Source organism: Geotrypetes seraphini, chromosome 1 (genome assembly GCF_902459505.1).
Source record: "Geotrypetes seraphini chromosome 1, aGeoSer1.1, whole genome shotgun sequence".
Taxonomy (NCBI): Eukaryota; Metazoa; Chordata; class Amphibia; order Gymnophiona; family Dermophiidae; genus Geotrypetes; species Geotrypetes seraphini.
The window spans coordinates 226145147-226166164 of record NC_047084.1 but is presented as its reverse complement, the minus strand read 5'-3'; the positions used below and the strand labels follow the sequence as shown (position 1 = coordinate 226166164).

The following is a 21018-nucleotide window of genomic DNA, read 5'->3' as shown; positions in this document are numbered from 1 at the left end:
GGTAGGGCTAGTCTCAGGGTGATGGTCTTTGACCAGAGGGTCGCTGCGTGAGCAGACTGCTGGGCACGATGGACCACTGGTTTGACCTAGCAGCGGCAATTCTTATGTTCTTATGTTCTTAAATCACTAGACAACAAATTTTCAATTTAGTGATCAAAATGTGTCAGTTATGAGAATTTATAATCTGCTGTATATATTTTGCACTATTTGTCTGTTTTTCTATAGTTGTTACTGAGGTGTCATTGCATATTTTAAAATCATCTGCCTTGACCTCTTTGAAAAATAAAACAAATATAAATGATAATTAACATTTTCTCTGCATAAAGTGTGCTTTGTGGGGTTTTTTTTAAATGTTATGGTTACCATTATGAATTAATAAGATATTGTGTGTACATTTAAAATGAATGGAAGTCATAATGCCACTGTACAGAACCATGTTGAGACCTCATCTGGAGTACTGTGTGCAATTCTGGAGGCCACATTACCGTAAAGATGTACTTCGAGCTGAGTCAGTCCAGCGAATGGCCACTAGGATGGTCTCCGGACTCAAGGGTTTCTCATACGAGGAAAGACTGGGCAAGTTGCAGCTCTACTCTCTAGAGGAGCGCAGGGAGAGGGGTGACATGATTGAGACATTTAAGTACGTCACAGGTCGTGTCGAGGTGGAAAACGACATATTCTTTCCTAAGGGACCTTCAGTCACAAGGGGGCACCCGCTCAAACTCAGAGGAGGGAGATTTGGTGGTGACACCAGGAAGTATTTCTTTACAGAAAGGGTGGTGGATCACTGGAACAAACTACCGGTGCAAGTGATCAAGGCCACTAGCGTGCTCGACTTTAAGAATAAATGGAACATCCACGTGGGATCTCTACGTGGGTCAAGCAGCACTCTGACTTAATGGGGTGGGACAGTAGAGTGGGCAGACTTGATGGGCTACAGCCCTTTTCTGCCGTCATCTTTCTATGTTTCTATTATAATGGGGTTGGGGGGGGCAGTACTTGGTTGGTATTTGTTAGACTTAGGGGATACTTGGCTTGAAAAAGTTGTGAAACACTGGTCTAGGTGACTATAGAGTTCACACAGTAAGGGCTAGTGCTGCCCGATTCAGGAAAAAAAAATTTCGATTCGATTCAGCCTATTGAATCGATTTTTCAATTCGATTCGATTCAATTCGATTTTCCTGCCCAACTGGGTGTTTTTTAAAAACATCCTGGTGGGTTTATTTTATAGCCTCTTCACCCCTTTTATAGCCTCTTCACCCCCTTTGCCCTCTCCTAACCACACTGGTGCTGTGGTGTAAAAATAAACAAACAAAAAAGACTTTTCCTCTCTTTGTTAAATCCTAACTCACGTTCACGGTCTAACACCAGCTCTTGCAGGATATACGTTTCAAATCTGACATATTGTAATCACAAAACAGAAAATAAAATTAGTTTTTCTACCTTTTGTTGTCTGGTCATTATTCAAATCTTGTTAGTCTCAGGCTCTGGTTGTCTTCTGATAACTTGCTTGCCAGGATCTCCTTCTTTCTTCTTTCTCCGTGCTAACCATCAATCTTCCATCTCTGTCCTCCCCTTCCGTTTCCCTTCCCTCCCCCAGAGGTCTGACATCTTTCCTTTTTTTTGTCTCCATCCACAGATCCACCTTCTCTCAACTCCCCTTCATCCAGCATTGCTCCCTCCTTCCCCACCACCCCAGGGTCCACCATCTCTCCCTTTTTGTTCCTTTCATCCCTAAATCCCATTGTCCACCATCTCTATCCCTCTCTGTTTTAGACCCATTATTTCTTCCCCCCAAAGTCCGGCATATGCATGTCTCTTTGAACCCCCCCTTCCCTCCCTCCCTTAATGTACTTCTACACCAGGGCCCCCTCCCCTGAACATCTGCACCCCCCTGAAGGCCTACACCCCACCCCTGAAGGCCTGCATGTCCCCCCCTGAAGGCCTACACCCCACCCTTGAAGACCAGCCTGTCCCCCCTGAAGGCCTGCACCTCCCCCCGGAAGGCATGTACCACCCCCCCCCTGAAGGCCTACACCCCACCCTTGAAGACCAGCCTGTCCCCCCTGAAGGCCTGCACCCCTCCAGAAGGCATGTACCACCCCTCCTGAAGGCCTATACCCCACCCCTGAAGGCCTGCATGTCCCCCCTAAATGCCTACACCCCACCCCTGAAGGCCTGCATGTCCCTTCTGAAGGCCTGTACCCCCGGAAGGCCTGCACCCTCCCCCCCCCCGAAGGACTACACCCCCTTCCCCCGGAAGGTCTGTTCCCCCCCATGAAGGACTACACCCCCCTTCCCCCGGAAGGCCTGCACCCCCCCATGAAGGACTGCATATTTAATTAATCAAAATTCAGCAGCCTTTCCCTGCAGAAGAAGATCGCTGGCTCTAGCGATCTTTGTAAGCTGCCATAGGTTGTCCGAGTTGTCTTCTCTCTGCCGCGGTCCCGCCTCTTCTTCTGCCTGTTTTTCCTTCTCTGCTTACGCAGAGTCGAGGTTCTCTTCTTCATCCCAACATTCAGTCTCTGCACTTAACGGCTTGGTTCCTTGAGACTTGATGCCCTCGTTCCAGTTCTCTCAGCCTGTGCTGGACATCCTGGAGGCGTCTCAGAAGGAGTCCACTCGCCAATGTTACCATCAGAAGTGGATCCGCTTTTCTTCCTGGTGTGATACTCGACAGCAAGAGCCACTGTCTGCCTCCTTATCTGCTGTCCTGGATTATCTGTTATACTTGTTTGGCGCTGGACTCAAGTCCTCTTCGGTTCGGGTCCACCTTAGTGCAATTGCTGCTTTTCATTAGCCGATTGACGGGAAGCCTATCTCTGTTCATCCTGTGGTTTCCCGATTCATGAAAGGCCTTTTCTATGTTCATCTGCCCCTTAAACCTCCTCCGGTGGTTTGGGATCTTAACGTGGTCCTTACTCGCTTGATGAAACCCACATTCGAGCCACTAGCGCGGTCTCACTTGAAGTTTCTTACTTGGAAGGTTGTGTTTCTTATTGCTTTCACTTCTGCTCGTCGGGTCAGTGAGCTTCAAGCTTTGGTTGCGGATCCACCTTTTACGGTCTTCCATCACGATAAGGTGGTTCTCCGTACCCATCCTAAGTTCCTGCCTAAGGTTGTTTCTGAGCTTCACATCAACCAAGCCATTGTTTTTTCCGAAGCCTCATTCTCACCCTGGAGAAGTGGCACTGCATTCTCTTGATTGTAAGTGTGCGCTGGCCTTCTACTTGAAGCACACTGCTCCGCATCGTTCTGCTCCCCAGATGTTTCTCTCTTTCGATCCTAATCGTTTGGGTCACTCTTTTTCTAAGCGGACCATTTCTAACTGGTTGGCCGCTTGTATCTCCTTTTGTTATGCTCAGGCAGGTCTCTCCCTGCCGGGTCGAGTCACAGGCCACAAGGTCAGAGCGATGGCGGCGTCAGTTGCTTTCCTCCGCTCGACTCCACTTGAGGAAATCTGTAAGGCTGCCACTTGGTCCTCGATTCATACATTTACCTCGCACTACTGTCTGGATACTTTCTCCAAGCGTGATGGCCATTTTGGCCAGTCTGTTTTGCAAAATCTGTTCTCCTAAATTTCCAACTCTCCCTCCATCCCATTCTGGTTAGCTTGGAGGTCTCCCACATGTTGAGAATATGCTGCCTGCTTGTCCTGGGATAAAGCACAGTTACTTACCGTAACAAGTGCTTTCCAGGGACAGCAGGCAGATATTCTCGCAACCCACCCCCCTCCCCGTGGTTGGCTTCTTTGCTAGCTATCTGAACTGAGGCCAAGCTGAGGAGACACATGCCCTAGGTCAGGCGGGAGTGGCACGCGCGCATGCACAGGCCAATTATAAGCTTGAAGGTCTTCAAGCAAGTCTGCTTGCGAAAATGTCCGCTAGGGGGCTCCGTCGGTGACGTCACCCAAATGTAGAGAATATCTGCCTGCTGTCCCTGGATAACACCTGTTACGGTAAGTAACTGTGCTTAATGCCTTTTGGAGCCCAGGGCTAACAGCTCAAGCCTCTGTTTCAATATGCTGGTTGAGGAGCATAACCCTTTATGTCCTGGATTGGTTTGGTTGCACTCAAGGAATGAAAATTATCAGACAAGACCAAAATTTTCCTTTTGAAGCATACTGTAATGTTTAAGCAAAGCTGTTTATCGGTTATTTTATCTCATCTTCTTTTTCTCCCTCATCTTTTTATAAGTGACTGTGTCGCTATGGACTGGGATAAAGATGGAGACACTCTAGCAATGATTGCCGACAAGTCTAGCTCTATCTATCTGTTTGATACCAATACGGGTAAAAACAGCTTACTGGATAGTGGAATGAGGTAAGTTAAAATGAATTTAAAAACCACATGCAACTATGGTTTAATGATACAGGAAACTGATTTGGTTGTGATGAACTCGTTCTGCCTCATATTCACCCAGTGTGGTCAGAGCTTTGCTTAAACACCACATTAATTCAAAAACAAAATCTGGATAATAAGCGCTGATATCCAGATTGTGGGCAGTGCTGGATATTAGGACAGCATCAAGCACTGTGGCTATCCAGATATTGATAATGTTCAATCCAGATAGTGATAATCTGTCTGGACAACTATCCTGTTAAAGATAGGACTGTCTTTTTGTCTTTGAGTGTAGATCAGGGGTGTCAAACTCATTCATATAAGGGGCCGAAATCTAAAATATAGGCTAAGTCGCAGGCCAAATTTTTTATTAAGATACTTAGGGGTCCTTTTATTAAGGTACGCTAACCGATTTAGCGCATGCTAAATGCGCACCTTAATAAAAGGACCCCTTAGTCTTAGTAGTAGTATAGGGTTACAACCTCTCCAACCCCACGCTGGCTCTGTGATGTAAACAAAATAAATAAAAAATACTTTTCCTCTCTCTTTTAGGTCCTAGTTCACGCCTGCTGTCTAACACCAGCTCTGGCAGGATGCACGTTTAAATCTGACATTGTAATCACAAAACAGAAAATAAAATGATTTTTTTTCTACCTTTTGTTGTCTAGTCATTATTCAAATCATGTTGTGGTCCCAGGCTCTGGTTGTCTTCTGATAACTCGCTTGCCAGGGTCTCCTTCTTTCTTCTTCCCTTCTGTTTCCATTCCCTCCCCTGAAGGTCTGGCATCTTTCCTTTTGGCCCGAGATCTGGCCGTCTGTTCCTTCCCTCCCTCCATCCAGCTTCCTGGTCTCACATTAAAGCAGCCTGCAGAGGATCACCAGTCAGCTGTAGTGATCCTAGCAGGCTGCTGTCGGCCTCCGCAGCACGTTTCCTCTGCCGCGGTCCCGCCCCTCCTTTGATGTACGGGACCACGGCAGAGGGAACGTGCTGCGGAGGCTGACTGCAGCCTGCTAGGATCACTACAGCAGACCAGCGATCCTCTGCAAGCTGCTTTAATGTGAGGCCAGGAAGCTGCTGATGCTGCACTTGTACCTGTCTGCCGGCGGGCCAGCTTAAGTTAAATTTTGTAATTGTCTGGTGGGCCAAATTTTATTATACAGCGGGCCAGATTTTGACATGTCTGGTGTAGATAAATATACAAATGTGAAGAGAGTTTGGTTTATGAGAATGTATCTCTCCAGGAGAATATATAGATTTTTAAATGTTATACACCTACAGGGAAGCATTTCAGAATAGTAGTTTATCCTTGGACAAGCAGGCAGCATATTCTTAAATGTGGGCAACGCCATCCATGGAGCCGGGTACAGACAGTGGTAAAAGTGTATTGCTACTTTAAGATTTTTAGAAAGTTCGCGACTGCCTTCACTGTAGCTCGCAGTACCTCAGTTCTTCATTTTTCGCAGAGCGAAGAAGTGTGTTTTTTTTCTGGACTCTGCTCAGAGCAATTGTTGTCTTTTTGTCAACATCTGTTTTTTCTTGGCTTTTTGCCATTTTTTCTTTTCTTTATTAATTTACTGTTCTCTTTGGTCTGTTTAAAAAAAAAAAAGGTTTATTTTTTTTCCGTTGTTAACTGTTGGACCCTCGGCTCTCTGTTCTCCCTCAGTAGTTTTTTTCTCTTTTCAACCATTGAGTTTAATCTTACCGCTGAGATTTTTTGTTCCATGTCAAAACCATTGAGTGGTTTTAAAAAGTGCTATTGGTGTCAGTGTCCTATCTCAATCACTGACCTGTATAGTTGGTGTTTGCAGTGTTTGGGCCCTGAAAATCAGGTAGACACCTGTATATGTTGTTCCACCTTACAAAAACGCTCCTTAAAAGCCCGATGCATACAGCAAGAGAAGCTGTTTGGCTTATGGAGAGCAGGTGGTAGTACCGGTACTACCATCGATGTTGGATGTCATTCCTGTCTTGGGGAAGCCTGCTAAGAAGCCATCTTCTTCCTAGCAAGTGTCACAGACCTCTACAGCATTGAGTTCCTTGATGCAGACTAAACGTCTCTGTCAGTGCAGGCTGTCTCTCAGGGGCGTGAATCCTCTTCGAGGCCACCCACCTCTCAACACCCTGCCGTACCGATAGTATCGGCTGTTGAGCCAAGTGTACCCGGTGCAAATCTTCAGGGAACAACTCAGTTCTTCCAAAGGGAGATCAGTAACATCTTCAAATTGCACTCAACTCTGGTGCTTACATAGACTCCCTTGGTACTGGTCCAACCTAAGCATAGCACTCCGAGGTCTCATGGTAGCGACTCCAGGTCTACACTGACATGCAGCTCTACTTCCTATCGGCTCTCTTACAGTAGACCTTGACGCTGTTCATCGAGGCATCGATCCTCTTCCTCCAAGCATCGACACTCAGATGCAGACCTCGATGCTCTTCATGGAGGCATCGATGTTCTTCATCGAAACATCAAGTATCATCGTTCTCACTCAAGTTATGCTTGCAGATGTAAAAGATCTTCGCGTCGCTCAACTTCATCTTTCTCATCAGATTGGTACCGATGACATTGATGGAGTTCTTCATGCCGATCCCACCAGTAACCTGGGACTTATGACTCTGATCTCTCTCGTGACCATTCTGATTCTGAAAGTGAGCCTACTTTGCTCCCGAGTCATATGGTATACCTTCAGAGCCGTCTCCTCCTCCTCCTCGATATTAGACAGTTGTCAAGCTAGAGACAGTTGTCAAGCTAGAGATAGTTGTCAATATAGAGACGGACACTGAGCCTAGAGCAGAGCTCCTGGATGCCTTGGATTTCAGTGAGCCTCCTAAGGAGCTTCATAATTTGCCTTTACACAGTGTCCTCAAAGAGGCACTTTTTAAAAATTGGGAGACTCTTTCTGTCACTATAGCTCCTAGAAAGATTGATTCACTCTACAGAATAATATCCTGTCCTGGTTTTGAAAAGCCGCAACTCCAACATCAATCGTTGCTTGTAGAATCGACCCTTAAGAAATCCTCCAGTTCCAGGGTTTATGCCTCTGCGCCACCAGATTGAGAGGTTCACACTATGGATAGATTTGGTCACTGTCTTTACATAAACTATGTTAGCTAATAGAGTTCTTAATTAATAATAATAATAACTTTATTATTTTATACCGCCATAACCAACTTCTACATGTCTCACCTCTTCTACAAAACCTCCACCACAGAAGAGGCAAAAACAACAGAGACCTCAGAAGACTCAGTCTTTGGCCCCTCAAAACCCAATTCAATCTTTTTGACGTGCTTCTAGAGAGCACGGCCAAAATTCCTCCTTCTCAGCCACTTCTCCAACCCATTGGAGGTCGACTGCAATTGTTTCATTGGCACTGTACTCATCACTATGGACCCATAGTTCCACAAAATCATCAAGAAGGGTTATTCTCTGCATTTTATAACCATTCTCCCAAACCACCCTCCAAGATAGTCCTCTTTCACATTCCAGCAGACGTTCCTTCTTCAGGAAATCGAAGCTCTGCTTCATCTAAATTCCATCAAAATGTCAGGGGTTCTACTCAAGGTATTTTCTAATTCTAAAGATGATGGGAGGTCTTTGTCCAGTTCTCAACCTCTGAGACTTAAACAAATTTCTAGTGAAAGATAAATTTTGCATATTATCTTTAGGGTCTCTATACCCCCTTCTAGAACAAAATGATTGACTATACACACATATCCATACATCCCGACCACAGAAAGTTTCTACGTTTTCACGTAGCTCATCAACACTTCCAGTACAAAGTTCTGCCATTTGACCTGGCTGCTTCTTCAAGAGTGTTCACCAAGTGTCTAGTGGTCAAGGCAGCATCCCTCTGAACTTACGGGTTTCAAGTGTTTCCATATCTCGATGACTGGCTAATAAAAGCTGCATCTCCTCAAACAGTACATTTGGCAACACAGTTGACAATAACTTTTCTTCAGCTTCTAGGGTTCAAAGTCAACTTCCTAAAATCACAACTTCAACCTTCTCAACTGTTACAGTTCATAGAAGCCCTACTCTACACCATTTGTCTCAGGGTTTTTCTACTTCAACAAAGACAAGACATTTTGCTTCATCTTTTTTTTTTTTTTTTTTATATTTTCAACAATTTACAAGAAAAGTAACTACTTGTTAGAGAAATACAGCATAAACATATATTATACATTCAAAAGAAAACAAAAAAGTGGCATATCTGATTGTCCTTCCTTAGACCACAAACAAGGGAGAGCTGATGTCAGAGGGAAGCCTTCTGGGTCAGTGGGACTTTTCTCCGCGAGCCTAAACAGCTTCCTTGTATTCGGCAGTACCAAATCAAAAAACCCAAAACAAACGCTTCTTCTGAAGCAACCCCCCTAACTTAATGTATTAATGCCTTCCTGTTTCTTTCCTCCCTTTTTCACATTTTATTTTTGCCATTGTATTTAAGCTCTTCCCATCTCCCACTTTTCCCTTTTTATTCTAGTATGTCTATATGTCTTGTCATGCCCTCCACTTTTCTTTTTTTTTTCCTTTTTTTAATTTTAAAAGTTTTTATTAATTGTAAACCGTTTAGGTATGTTTTTCATAAACAGCATATCAAAGAACAAATAAACTTGGAAACCTCCTTCCAGGTGGGCTTTTCCTTCCTGCCTTCAGCAGCACTTGTTGCAGGAATGTAGGGCTCTTTTACACTGCATGTGGCAGACCTGGAAGCCTCCTCTCCGACATCGGAGCTGATGTCAGAGGGAAGGCTTGTGGGTCAGCCACGTGCAGTGTGCAAGAGCCACTGCCCGCGTGTCCCTGCAAAAAGTGCCGCTGAAGGCAGAAGGAGCAATCCAGCTGGGGACGGCCCTGGAGTGAGCAAGTAAGGGAGTGAGGGGGGAGGAGCGTGTTGGGGCATGGGAGAGGCATGATTTTGGGACAAAGGCTGGAAGACGGGGAGGGGAGCATGAACTTGGGACACAGAAGAAAGGGAGGGGCACTAACTTGGGACATAGGAGAGAGGGAGGGAATAGAAAAGGAGAATTGTTGGGCATGAGTGTGTGAGTTAGAGGAAAAGAGATGGTGCACATGGGAAAAGGAAAAAGGGAAATTGGGCAGAGAGAGTGAGAGGAGTGAGGTAGAGATGCATGGGGAAGAGAAAGATGAGAGGTATAAATGTTGGATATGGGGCAGAGAGATAAGAGGGACAGATTGAAGAGGATGCAAGGTGGAGGAATGTTGGACATAGTGATGGAGGGAGAGATGTGACATGGTACTGAAGAGGGATGATAGAAAGAGAAATGGAAATGAGGCTGGTGCGCAGTGGTGAAAAATGCACATGATCCGGAGGATGAAAGAGGGATAAATGTTGGATATGTCAGTATAGGGGGTGGGAGAGATGCACCCTGGATTTCTCTCTCTCTCCAATACCTTTGCAACAAGAGAGAGAGAGAGAGAGACAGATGAACAGTGAGAGAGAGAGGGAGATATGTTGCCAATAGGATTGGATGAGAGATGAAGAAAAGTTGGACTCATGGAGGGACAGAGAGAGATGTTGGTTGGGGAAGGGAATAAGGTCTGGAGAAAAGGAAGTTTGCAGGAGGCAGAAAGAAAGAAATATTCTCGTACAATCCTCTGTAGTCTGAACAGTAGGTTGTTATGAATCTTATGCAGCCATAAACTGTAGGGAACTCAAAACAAACTCTGACCCCCTCCACCTGTGGTCATCTCCTGGGACACTTCCCTTGAAGATCAGTTTTGTTTCCTACAGTCATGCTGTAGGTGCTTATCTCTTCTACTCGTGTTTTAGTTTACTAAATTCTAGGGTATTAATTTGATATTTGACGGGGGTCTTGCCCTAGTACTGCAGATTCACCCTGCGGGGACATCCATCAGCGGGAGATTGCAGACTTTTCTATATAAAACTGCATCTGGGGGGGTTCCCTGCTGCTGCAGTAAACCCCTTGGACAGCCTGCAGGTCAGATTGGGTCTCTGGGATTGAGAGCTAACTCACCCCAAGTTCATCAGCTTAGGGGTACAGCGCAGACTGCGCGGTTCCGTGGAGGCGTGCCCGGGACTGGGACTGGACTGCTTACCTTCCCTGTTTGTTCTGGAAGTCCTGATATCACCTACTGAGGTGACTGGGAAGGTGAGGCGGTCAAAAGACCTGAAATCCAGTTTTCCTGAGGTACTGATCTCCTTGCATGCTGTGTCTTAAGCTTGCCTGCCATTCTTTTATATTGCTATAATCATATAAAGAAACCGGTATGGAGTATTTTCAAATCGTTTCAATGAATTATGAGTATGCCTCAGCCCCACCACTCCACTGCTGTGCTAGCTCTTAGCTGCGGCGAGATTTATGTGGCACTTCATCATTGGCCGCTCATAGTCATTTTAAATCTGCTAGTCTTGTTTTTTAATTCTTTTTTTGTATCTTTTTTATGTGTACCTATAAAACCATCTTAGCTGTAAGAATCAAATGTACTTAATTGTACTTAGCTTTAAGTAGCATAGCTAAATCCAGCCAACGCCGGGGAGTTTAACGCCTCCCCGGCGTTGGCTGGATTTAGCTATGCTACTTAAAGCTAAGTACAATTAAGTACATTTGATTCTTACAGCTAAGATGGTTTTATAGGTACACATAAAAAAGATACAAAAAAAGAATTAAAAAACAAGACTAGCAGATTTAAAATGACTATGAGCGGCCAATGATGAAGTGCCACATAAATCTCGCCGCAGCTAAGAGCTAGCACAGCGGTGGAGTGGTGGGGCTGAGGCATACTCATAATTCATTGAAACTATTTGAAAATACTCCATACCGGTTTCTTTATATGATTATAGTACATTTAGAGATTTGATCCCGGTAAACTAATATAAGAAGATAGCCATTTTCTCAGAGATTCTTTTATATTGCAGCACATGCCACTGTGAGTAGCTGAGTGCACACTGATTTGGTGATTTGGGAGGGTCCTAAAAAAGGTTTTTTGGGTGGTTTCCCTGCATGCCCTAACCCCCCCTATAAAAACGCAAAATTTCCATTTTCCTGGGTTCCCTGTGTTTTTCTCAGGCCATTTTAGGGCAAAATTGGCATCTGCGGCAGCCATCTTGGATTTTCGTTAAACTTTTCAAAAGTATATTTTTTGTACTTAGGAGCTTCATTTTTGCTCCAAACTTCTCAGATGGCCTCCTCAGGACATGATGGCATGGATTAATTCCTCATCTATGGTGGATGGCTATCAGATTCGCACCCGTGTTTCACATGCGCTGTGGCCCACGATGGGAGCAAGGTATGCATGGATTCCGCTCTTTCCTCCTCTGGAGAGTCCCCCCTTGCTTCTAATACAACCGACGACACAAAAGGTGCGTCCGGTGACCTGGTAAAGGGTAATACTGACGCTTCAGCGAAACGCAAACGCAGTTCCGGGGTCATCTAAGCACTCTAGATCAGATGCATGCAGAATTTGTTAATATGATGTATCGGGCGTTTTTGGTTAAAAAGGCCATGCCTGTTTCTTCAACTCAGAATCCAGTGCAACCAATAGGATCTTCCCAGCCACTGGATTCCAGTATGTCTCTGTGTTTCCTCTCTGGGACCCCGGAGAACAAACGGACGGTTCCCGCCATCACTTCGGTTTCCATTCCACTGCTGTCGCAGGTTTCTTCGGCATTGTCTTCTGATGTAGCTAATCTAGCAGATCTGCGTGATCAAGATGTGAGTGGGTCCTGTGATCTCGGGGATGACCCGTCTGTGCACTGTCTGTTTAAGACTAACCATCTGACGGATATTATTGCTGAGTCCTTACGAGAGTTGAACCTGAATTGGATCAATCCATGCAGACGGAATGTTCCCTGATGAGTGACCAATGTCCACTGTCTGCCTCATTACCTGATAATCTGGATTTGGCTAGGATCCTTTCTGAAGTTTGGGAGTCCCTGGAGGGTCCCCTCAAATGCGCTACGACCATGGCAAGGTTGTACCCTATGGCCCCGGAGTTCTCCAAACGCCTGGCTCCAATTAAAGTAGATTTGGCTGTGGCGCAGGTCACTAAGCGCACTTCCTTGCCCTCTGATGGAGGGGTGGTCCTGAAGGATGTTCAGGACAGGCGAGTGGATTTCATCCTCAAGCGCCTCTTTAATTTGGCGGCAGCAGGAGGTAGGGCTTCCTCTGAGGGTCTTGGATTGGGTGACTCTTACCACAGATGTGACTCTTTCCGGCTAGAGGCAGTCTGCAGGTCTGTCTCGGTGCAGGGCCGGCGGTCCGCCTCAGAGAGCAGGTAATCAATCAATCACCTGAAACTGTGAGTGATCCACCTTGTTCTGCTGCGCTTTCTGAAGTGTCTCCCATCGTCGAGCTGTCCGGGTGTTCTCGGACTATGCGATGGCAGTGGCCTATGTCAACAGATAGGGGGGCACCAAGAGTCCACTTCTGAGACTGGAAGCTTGGATGCTCTTTTCCTGGGCGGAAAAGTATCTGATGGCCCTGTCCACAGCTCACGTGGCGGGCATAGAAAACGTTAAGGCAGACTTTCTAAGTCGGTAGACCCTGGATCCGGGAGAATGGTCCCTATCCAGGCTAGCTTTCGAGTCCATAGTGCGGCAGTGGGGCCATCCAACTTTCGACCTGATGGCATCCATTGGGAACAGGAAGGTAGATAGATTCTTCAACCACCAAGAGGTCGGCAGTGAGGGGTTGGATGCGCTGGTGCAACCCTGGTCTCAGGGAGGCCTTCTCTATGTCTTTCCACCGTGACCCATGATAGGGCGCGTTCTGCGCCGATTGGCTTCTCACATGGGCCAGGTGATTTTGGTGGCTCCAGACCTGGTGCGGCTAAACATAGAGAGGGGTCTGCATCTTCCCTGCCCTCTGCATCTTCTCATTCAGGGCCCCATAACGCTCCAAGATCCGTATCACTTTGGTCTTAGGGTTTGGCTATTGAGCGCGCGGCATTGACAACCAGGGGCTATTCGACCGCGGTCATCACTATGTTACTCCAGAGTAAACGAAAGTCCACTGTAGTGGCCACTGGTGTGACAGGGCTCAAGTGGATCCCTTGGCTCCTCCGGTGGCACAGGTCCTGGAATTCCTGCAAGTTGACATCAGGAAGGGACTTGCGGTTTCTTCACTTCATGTTCAGATCGAGGGCCTTTCGTACTTAAGTCCCACTTCTCTCAGGGGTTCGCTAGTGTCCCACCCAGACGTCCGCTTCTTGTGGGAGGGGGGGGGGCAGCAGTCTCCCTTGTGGCTGCCTTGTCCAACGTGAAATTTGAACTTCGTTCTCCACTCGCTGGCTCGCCCGCCCTATGAGTCCCTGGATCAGTTTTCTTTGAAAGATCTCACCATCAAAACTGTCTTCCTTGTAGTGGTCAGTTCTGGGCGTAGGGTCTTGGAGCTCCAAGCTCTCTCATGCCGAGATCCCTTTCTACGAATATGCGGTCATCTTGAGGACGGTGCCTTCCTTTCTTCCGAAGGTGGTTTTTGCATTCCATGTGAATCAGGAAGTTCGGTTTCCTGCCTTTGTTCCCTTGGGTTCCAAATCCAAGGACAGACTATTGCAGTCACTGGATATGCGTTGTCGTCATCTGAGATACTTGGAGGCCATGAATGACTTCCGTCTTTCAGACTATCTTTTCGTGCTGTCGGGTCCTGTCCGGCAGGGTAGACCCGCATCTAAGGCTACCATCTCTAGATGGATCTGAGCGGCAATTTAATAATAATAACAGTTTATATACCACAGGACCGTGAAGTTCTATGCGGTTTACAATGATTAAAAGATGGTACAGAATGAGTGAACTTAACAGAGTTAAAAGCTAGTGATTAACAGCTCTAGGGATCAGTTATTGTGGAGAAAAATTTGTGCGGGTCAGCTTCCTAGATACTTCAGGAACAGATATGTTTTTAGGCGTTTCCTAAATTCTCCTTAAGTAGTAGGCGTAAGCAATTGTTCTAGATCTTTACCCCATAGTTCTGCCTGATGTGAGAAAAGGTGTTAATGATGTCTTTTGAGTTTACATCCTCTAACTGGAGGGGAAACAAAGTTCAGATGTGAGCTTCTCTTATGTCTGTTGGCTGAGAAAAAGAAAAGGTCAGTTATATATTTAGGGGCTAGACCGAATAGTACCTTAAAGCAAAAAACAACCAAACTTAAACTTCACATGTGCCTCCATCGGCAGCCAATGCAGCTGTCGGTAGTAAGGTGTCACATAGAAACATAGAAATAGACGGCAGATAAGGGCCACAGCCCATCTAGTCTGCCCACCCCAATGACCCTCCCCTACCTTTCTCTGTGAATAGATCCCACGTGTCTATCCCATTTGGCCTTAAAATCAGGCACGCTGCTGGCCTCAATAACCTGAAGTAGAAGACTATTCCAGCGATCAACCACCCTTTCAGTGAAAAAGAATTTCCTGGTATCCCTGTGCAGTTTCCCGCCCCTGATTTTCCACGGATGCCCCCTTGTTGCCGCGGGACCCTTGAAAAAGAAGATATCTTCTTCCACCTCGATGCGGCCCGTGAGATACTTGAATGTCTCGATCATGTCATCCCTCTCTCTGCGTTCCTCGAGTGAGTACAGCTGCAACTTATCCAGCCGTTCCTTGTACGGGATCGAACTTCTTCAATCCAAAAATCAGTTTGACCGCTACATTTTGCACTAGTTGTAATCATCACATATTCTTTTGGGAAATTGCCAAATAGGCGATATTACAGTAATCAAGTTGACTCAGTACGAGGGATTGTACCAGAATTCTAAATGCTGACATCAAAATATGCTCTAATGGACCGAAGCTTCCTGAGAGTGAAAAAACCCTTTCTGATTAAGGAGTCTACCTAGTCTTTCATGGTTAGGCTCTGGTCTAGTGTTACACCCAATGCCTTCATAGTAGACTGAATAGGATAACTAAGCTTATTGATGCATAGTAGTGTTTTGGTGTCAAGTGGGTGTAGCGAAACTATTAAAAATTTTGTTTTTTCTGAATTAAGTTTCAGTCTGAATTCAGTCATCCATTGCTCCATCAAATTTAGTACTTCTGTTGCCTTGGGAGTAACTTCCGAGAGAGAGTTAGCAAATGGTATGATGATCGTAAAGTCATCTGCGTAACTAAATAATTTTATCCCTAGTTGGGTCAATTGTGCACCTAGTGAGGACATGTAGACATTGAAAAGCAATGGGGATAGTGGTGACCCCTGTGGTATGCCACATGGATTGCTCCAGGTATCGGAGAGATCGCAATTGAAACGCACTTGATAGGAAACCTCGAAACCAGTCTAACAGCTCTTCTCTGATACCAATTATATCTAAACATTGTAGTAGTTTCCCATGGTCCACTAAGTCAAAGGCAGAGCTCATATCAAATTGCATGATCAGGGCATTAAGGCCCTTACTGAACAAGAGACGCAGATTATCTAAGATAGCCGCAATTACTGTCTCAGTACTGAACAAAGGTCTAAAACCAGATTGAGTTTCATGTAAGAGAGAAAACTGATCAAGATATTCCATCAATTGGGTATGTACCAATCCTTCCATGATTTTTACAATAAATGTAATGGATGCTACTGGTCTGTAGTTGGTTACTAGTGCTGATGATTCTTTACTATTTTTTGGAATTGGAGTTATTTTTGTGACCATTATTAGTGAGGAATTTTCCATTTTTTAGGTTATCGGCTAAGTAATTTAGCAAAGATAGTTTAGCAGGGGTGTCCAACCTTTTGTCTTCCCTGGGCCGCATTGGCTGAAAAATATGTTTCTGGGGCCGCACAACAAACGCTGCAGCAAAACAGAGGAGGGAGCTGGCAAGACGCTAAACACAGGGGCAGCAGAGGAAAACACTGCATCGCCCTTGACCGGGACTGCACAAAATACTTCACTGGGCCGCAGGTTGGACACCCCTGGTTTAAAGTCTAATGGAGCTGCTTTCATAATTTCTGGGGAACATGAGTCCAGAACACAGCATGATTTAGAGTATTTGTTATATAGTTTTTATAATTATTCCATTCTAAATCTTGAAAGGAACTCCAGATCATGTCTGCTGGTATTTCATTTCCTCGTATGTTAGCTATTTGATGATCATTAATGTCATTTGTCGAACAGTTGTTTCTTAGGTTTTTAATTTTTGAATCGAAATGCTGTGCTAAATCATTTGCTGAAGGTAGTTTAATATTGTGCACTAGTTGAGTATGGCGTGTGGTGTCAAATAAATTTGTAACCAAGTTGAACAGCTCTTTTGTATTGATTCCTTTTGAGCTAATGCTAGATAAGTCGATTTTAGAAGAGTAAAATGCTTTACATTTGTCTTTTATCAATTGTTTGTAGATTTTTATGTTGGCTCTCCAGTTGTTACGGTCTGACAATGTTCCTGTTTTTTCCAATTCCTTTCTAGTCATCTTACTAGTTTCATTTTTAGAAGTTCAGTGTCAAACCATTTGTTATATTTATTTGCGCAGCTTTTGCTATTTCGTTTAGGGGCAATTTTATCTAAAATGGATGTGCTAGTTTTCATTCAGTGATCCCAAAAATCGACTCCTTCTCCTATCTCCGCTTATAGTTCATATTGTGACCAATATTCCTCTGGATTGATATGACCCCTTGTGAGATGTTCTCTTTTTATCCTTGGATGTGTTTTAGATTTTAGATGAGTCCAGATTAACTTGAAATAATAAGTAAAATGGTCAGACCAGATATCATGACGCCAGGTGCTATCAGGTAAAGAGATGGGTCTAAAATCTCCTTTGTGGACATAGCTACCACATCTAAGTGATGATCTTTTTCATGTGTTTGTGTGAGCAAAGGGAGATTGTAATTAAGCAAAGAGAGAAAGTTTTAAAGTCTTTCGCATCTGGATTGTCCTTTTCATCTAGGTGTAAGTTTATGTCACCTGCGATATTATGTGAAGGAGTAATTGAATTATGTAGAACAAATTCACAAAAGTCCTCTTTGGCTTTTGGCCAGCTTTTCAGTGGGACATAAAATAATGTGCAAGAGAGGGATTCTTCTAGTTCCTTATTACTAATTTTACAGGCTAATATTTCTAACTGATTGGTCATTTTGGAATCCAATAGTTCAAACTCAAATCCTTCCTTAAGAATAATTACTAATCCTCCCCCTTTTCTTCCATCACGGTTTAGCATAAAAATTTTAAAATTATCTGGTAGAAGATCAATTATTATTGGATCTTCTTCCAACAATAGCCATGTTTCTGTTAGAAAAAGACAGGCTATTTGCTTGCTGATGATCCAGTCTTTAATTTAAAAAGCTTTATTCCTGACAAATCTAGTATTAAGATATGCACAGGGAACAGAAGCGGTTGTGATAGGTTTGGTGGATGTAGTGGTTCTGATAAGTTTTACTTCCCTTATCCTTTTTTTAAGGGTACGTTGATTTCTTCCTTTATTTGAGATAACATTAATATGATTTACCTTGTCTTCTTGTGGGTTGTTTTTTTTTTTAATTCTTTATTCATTTTTTAATCTTACAACAAGTGTACAAATAATAAAACATTTAAAATTAAATACATCACTTGAATTTCTTTCTAGTATAACATCAAATAAATAAATGTATTCCCTTCCCACCCACCCTTTCCTTTAGCATTCAATCAAAAATATACAAATATAAATATTCTTTACTATTGATTAAACCTATAGTCTTCTTGTGGGTTAATTATGTGCCTAATAGATGGATCAGTGTAATGGACTGAATGTAATTGTGGATAGAGTGAATTAACATCTTTGATGCTATCGCTTATTAAATAGATCAATAAAATCAATAGGAAATTCATGTTTGCAGGGTAATATGTCTCTTCCTGTCGCAATAGCTATATTGGTTTCCTTTTCACTCCCAATTTCTAGGTTGTTTAGTTGATAGCAATCAGATTGTTCAGCTCTTAAGATGTAGCCAGTATCTGATAGTAATGGTTGTGTTGGGGGAGTTAGCTCATCACACATGCGTCTAACACATGCATCTAACAATCTGGCAAGTAAAGTGTGGAGAGCAAAAAACCTTAGCAAGAAACCTTAGCAGAAAAGCCTTAGCAAAAACCTCAGCTTAATTTCTCACACAGCTCACAGGCCATTGCAGTGAAGTGCATTGAGCAGTCCAGCAAGTGAAGTGCATTGAGCAGTCCAGCAAGTAAAGTGCAAAGTGCAGAAAACTTAAATCACACAAGCATTTAACAATCTAGCAGGTAAAGTGCAGAGTGCAAAAAAACCTTAGCTTGATTTCTCACCCAAGTCACGGTTCAGTGAAGTGTGTAGAGTCTTGAATAGCATCTCTTCTATGATCGCTGTCCTACAGGAGGGCAAAATCTCTAGTTTTTAGGTTCCGCACGGCTTTCTGCAAAGGCATGCGCTAAGGCAGGCACCCGCCTTTGACATGAGCCTTAGATGGCGCGCCGTTATGCTCTGCCTTTTCTAATGGCTGAAGAAAGGCAGGTCAGTCTTTGGGCATGGGACCAAGGCCCCAACGCTGATTTTGCTAGTCAGCAGGGCAGGGAGGGAAGATGGAGGATCCCTTCCTCTCTGTTCTGCCACTTGAAAAATGGCTGTAGCACCCTCGGTGGCCCTTTTCAAAGGGCTGAAGAAAGGCAGGTCAGTCCTTGGGGGCATGACCAGGCCCCGATGCTGATTTTGCTGATTGGGTTGGCAGGGCAGGGAGGGAAGATGGAGGATCCCTTCCTCTCTGTTCTGTCGCTGTTTCCGCTGCTTATGTGACGGCGGGGAAGAAGCCTCCCCTTGAGGTGAAGACTCACTCCACCAGAGGAATGGCTTCCTCTTGGCTGAGTCAACAGCTGTTTCTTCTGAGGAGATTTGCAGGACAGTCACTTGGACTTCCCTACATACTTTTACCAGATTTTACCGAATTGATGTTGCAGCCAAGAAAGATGCTGCTTTTGGGGCTTCAGTCCTGGCGGTGGGCTCATCGGGCCCCCCTTGATCTTGTGGACTGCTCTGATACGTCCCTAGACTACAGAGGGATTGTACAAGAACGAAAGATTAGGTTTCTTACCTCTGCTAATCTTCTTTTTTGTAAATCTCCTCTGTAGTTTGAACACCCGCCCATTTTTCTGTCCAATTCGCAGGTCACCTGCTGGATTTCTGTCTTTGACCAGCCTCACTGAGAATACCGTTATTGACCTTTAACGTAGGGTTTAAGGGGTTCCAGGGTGGTTGCCCCCTTCTGAACCTTCAGGCTGTGTCTCCTTTTTCCAAATTTGTAGTTTCAAATTGTTTCATGTTCAAGTTGATTATTTATGATATGTTTTGCCTTAGGGCAATTACCGTTTTGAATTTATTACCATGAGCTTCCAAAAGTAGTCACGGAATTTCACCTCAATCAATCTATTGTGCATCCAGTTTTTTTCCCCAAAGCCTCATTCTCATCCTGGAGAAACAGCTCTTCATATATTGGACTGTAAGCGTGCCTTGGCTTACTACATACAAAGGATTAAGTCACACAAGATTTCACCTCAACTGATCATCTCTTTTGATCCTAACAGACTGGGCCGACCTATAACTGAGAACTTTCTCTGCATGGCTGGCGGCTTGCATTTCCTTTTGCTATGCTCAGGCTGGACTGCAGCTCAAGGGATGCGTTACAGCACACAAGGTCCAACCTATGGCAACATCAGTGACTTTCTTAACGTTCCACTCCCATTGACGAAATTTGCAAAGCAGCTACTTGGCCCGCAATTCACACATTCACATCTCACTACTGTCTAGAATCTTATTCCAGATGAGATAGTCATTTCAGCCAAGCAGTTTTGCAGAATTTATTTTCTTCTTAATGGTCAACTCTCCCTCCATCCCATTATGCTAAGTTAGGGAGTCCCACATGTGAGAATATGTTGCCTGCTTTTCCTAGGATAAAGCACAGTTACTTACATAACAGTTGTTATCCAGAGACAGCAGGCAGATATTCTCATATCCCTCCCACCTTCCCTGGTTGGCTTCTTAGCTTGCTTACGAAACTGAGGTACTGTGAGTCAGCATTGGGCGGGAAGGCACTCGTGCATGCGAGGTGTGGGTAGTTGCTAATTTTCTAAAAATCTTAAGGTGGCAATACACTTTTATCACTGTACATACTGGACTCCGTGGATGACGTTACCCACATGTGAGAATATCTGCCTGCTGTCCCCAGATAAATCTTGTTACGGTAAGTAACTGTGCTTTATCTCTTATCTATTTCTGTCTTGCAGGGATCAGATGTCTTTCTTGCTTTGGTCCAAAGCTGGAGCACTGTTGGCTGTTGGAACTGCTAAGGGTAACTTGTTAATTTACAACCTTCAGACTTCTCGCAAAATTCCTGTACTTGGTAAGTAAGCAAACCAAATTCAAAATGCTATTTGCTATAGAAAAGACACCATTTTAAAGTGGGTACCTTAAGATATGTTTTTCTTGTATCCTCTTTCCTGTCCTAGAGCAGTGACTCTCAGCGCAGTCATTGGGATATACCCTGCCAGTCAGATTTGATTTGCATACAATGAAGGTAGTACATGCAAATTTTTCTCATGCATATTACACTACATTACATTAGGGATTTCTATTCCGCCATTACCTTGCGGTTCAAGGCGGATTACAAATGGTTTGTCCGGAGATTAGAAGTATTTAGGGAGTAGTTTGTACATTTATTTTAGTTGTTAAGGATTACATCTGAGTTGTCATGATATTAGAAGTTCATATGTAGTAGCTGCAGGTGGTGCAGATGGATAT

At 44.4% G+C, this 21018-nt stretch overlaps 1 protein-coding gene across 7 annotated transcripts in view; it reads left to right on the top strand.

Annotated features, from left to right (window-relative positions):
- The window catches only part of WDR19 (WD repeat domain 19), a 435717-nt gene that overhangs the window by 70700 nt on the left and 343999 nt on the right, over nucleotides 1-21018 (top strand). For 5 of the 7 annotated variants that reach the window (XM_033947370.1, XM_033947368.1, XM_033947366.1 and 2 more), the window contains 2 exons: nucleotides 4197-4322; nucleotides 20505-20620. In XM_033947370.1, coding sequence (XP_033803261.1) covers nucleotides 4210-4322; nucleotides 20505-20620 — 229 coding nt within the window. In that variant the 5' untranslated portion in view covers nucleotides 4197-4209. Of the gene's footprint in view, nucleotides 1-4196; nucleotides 4323-20504; nucleotides 20621-21018 lie in introns of those variants that run through there. The other 2 variants (XM_033947367.1, XM_033947382.1) reach the window with 2 other exon arrangements.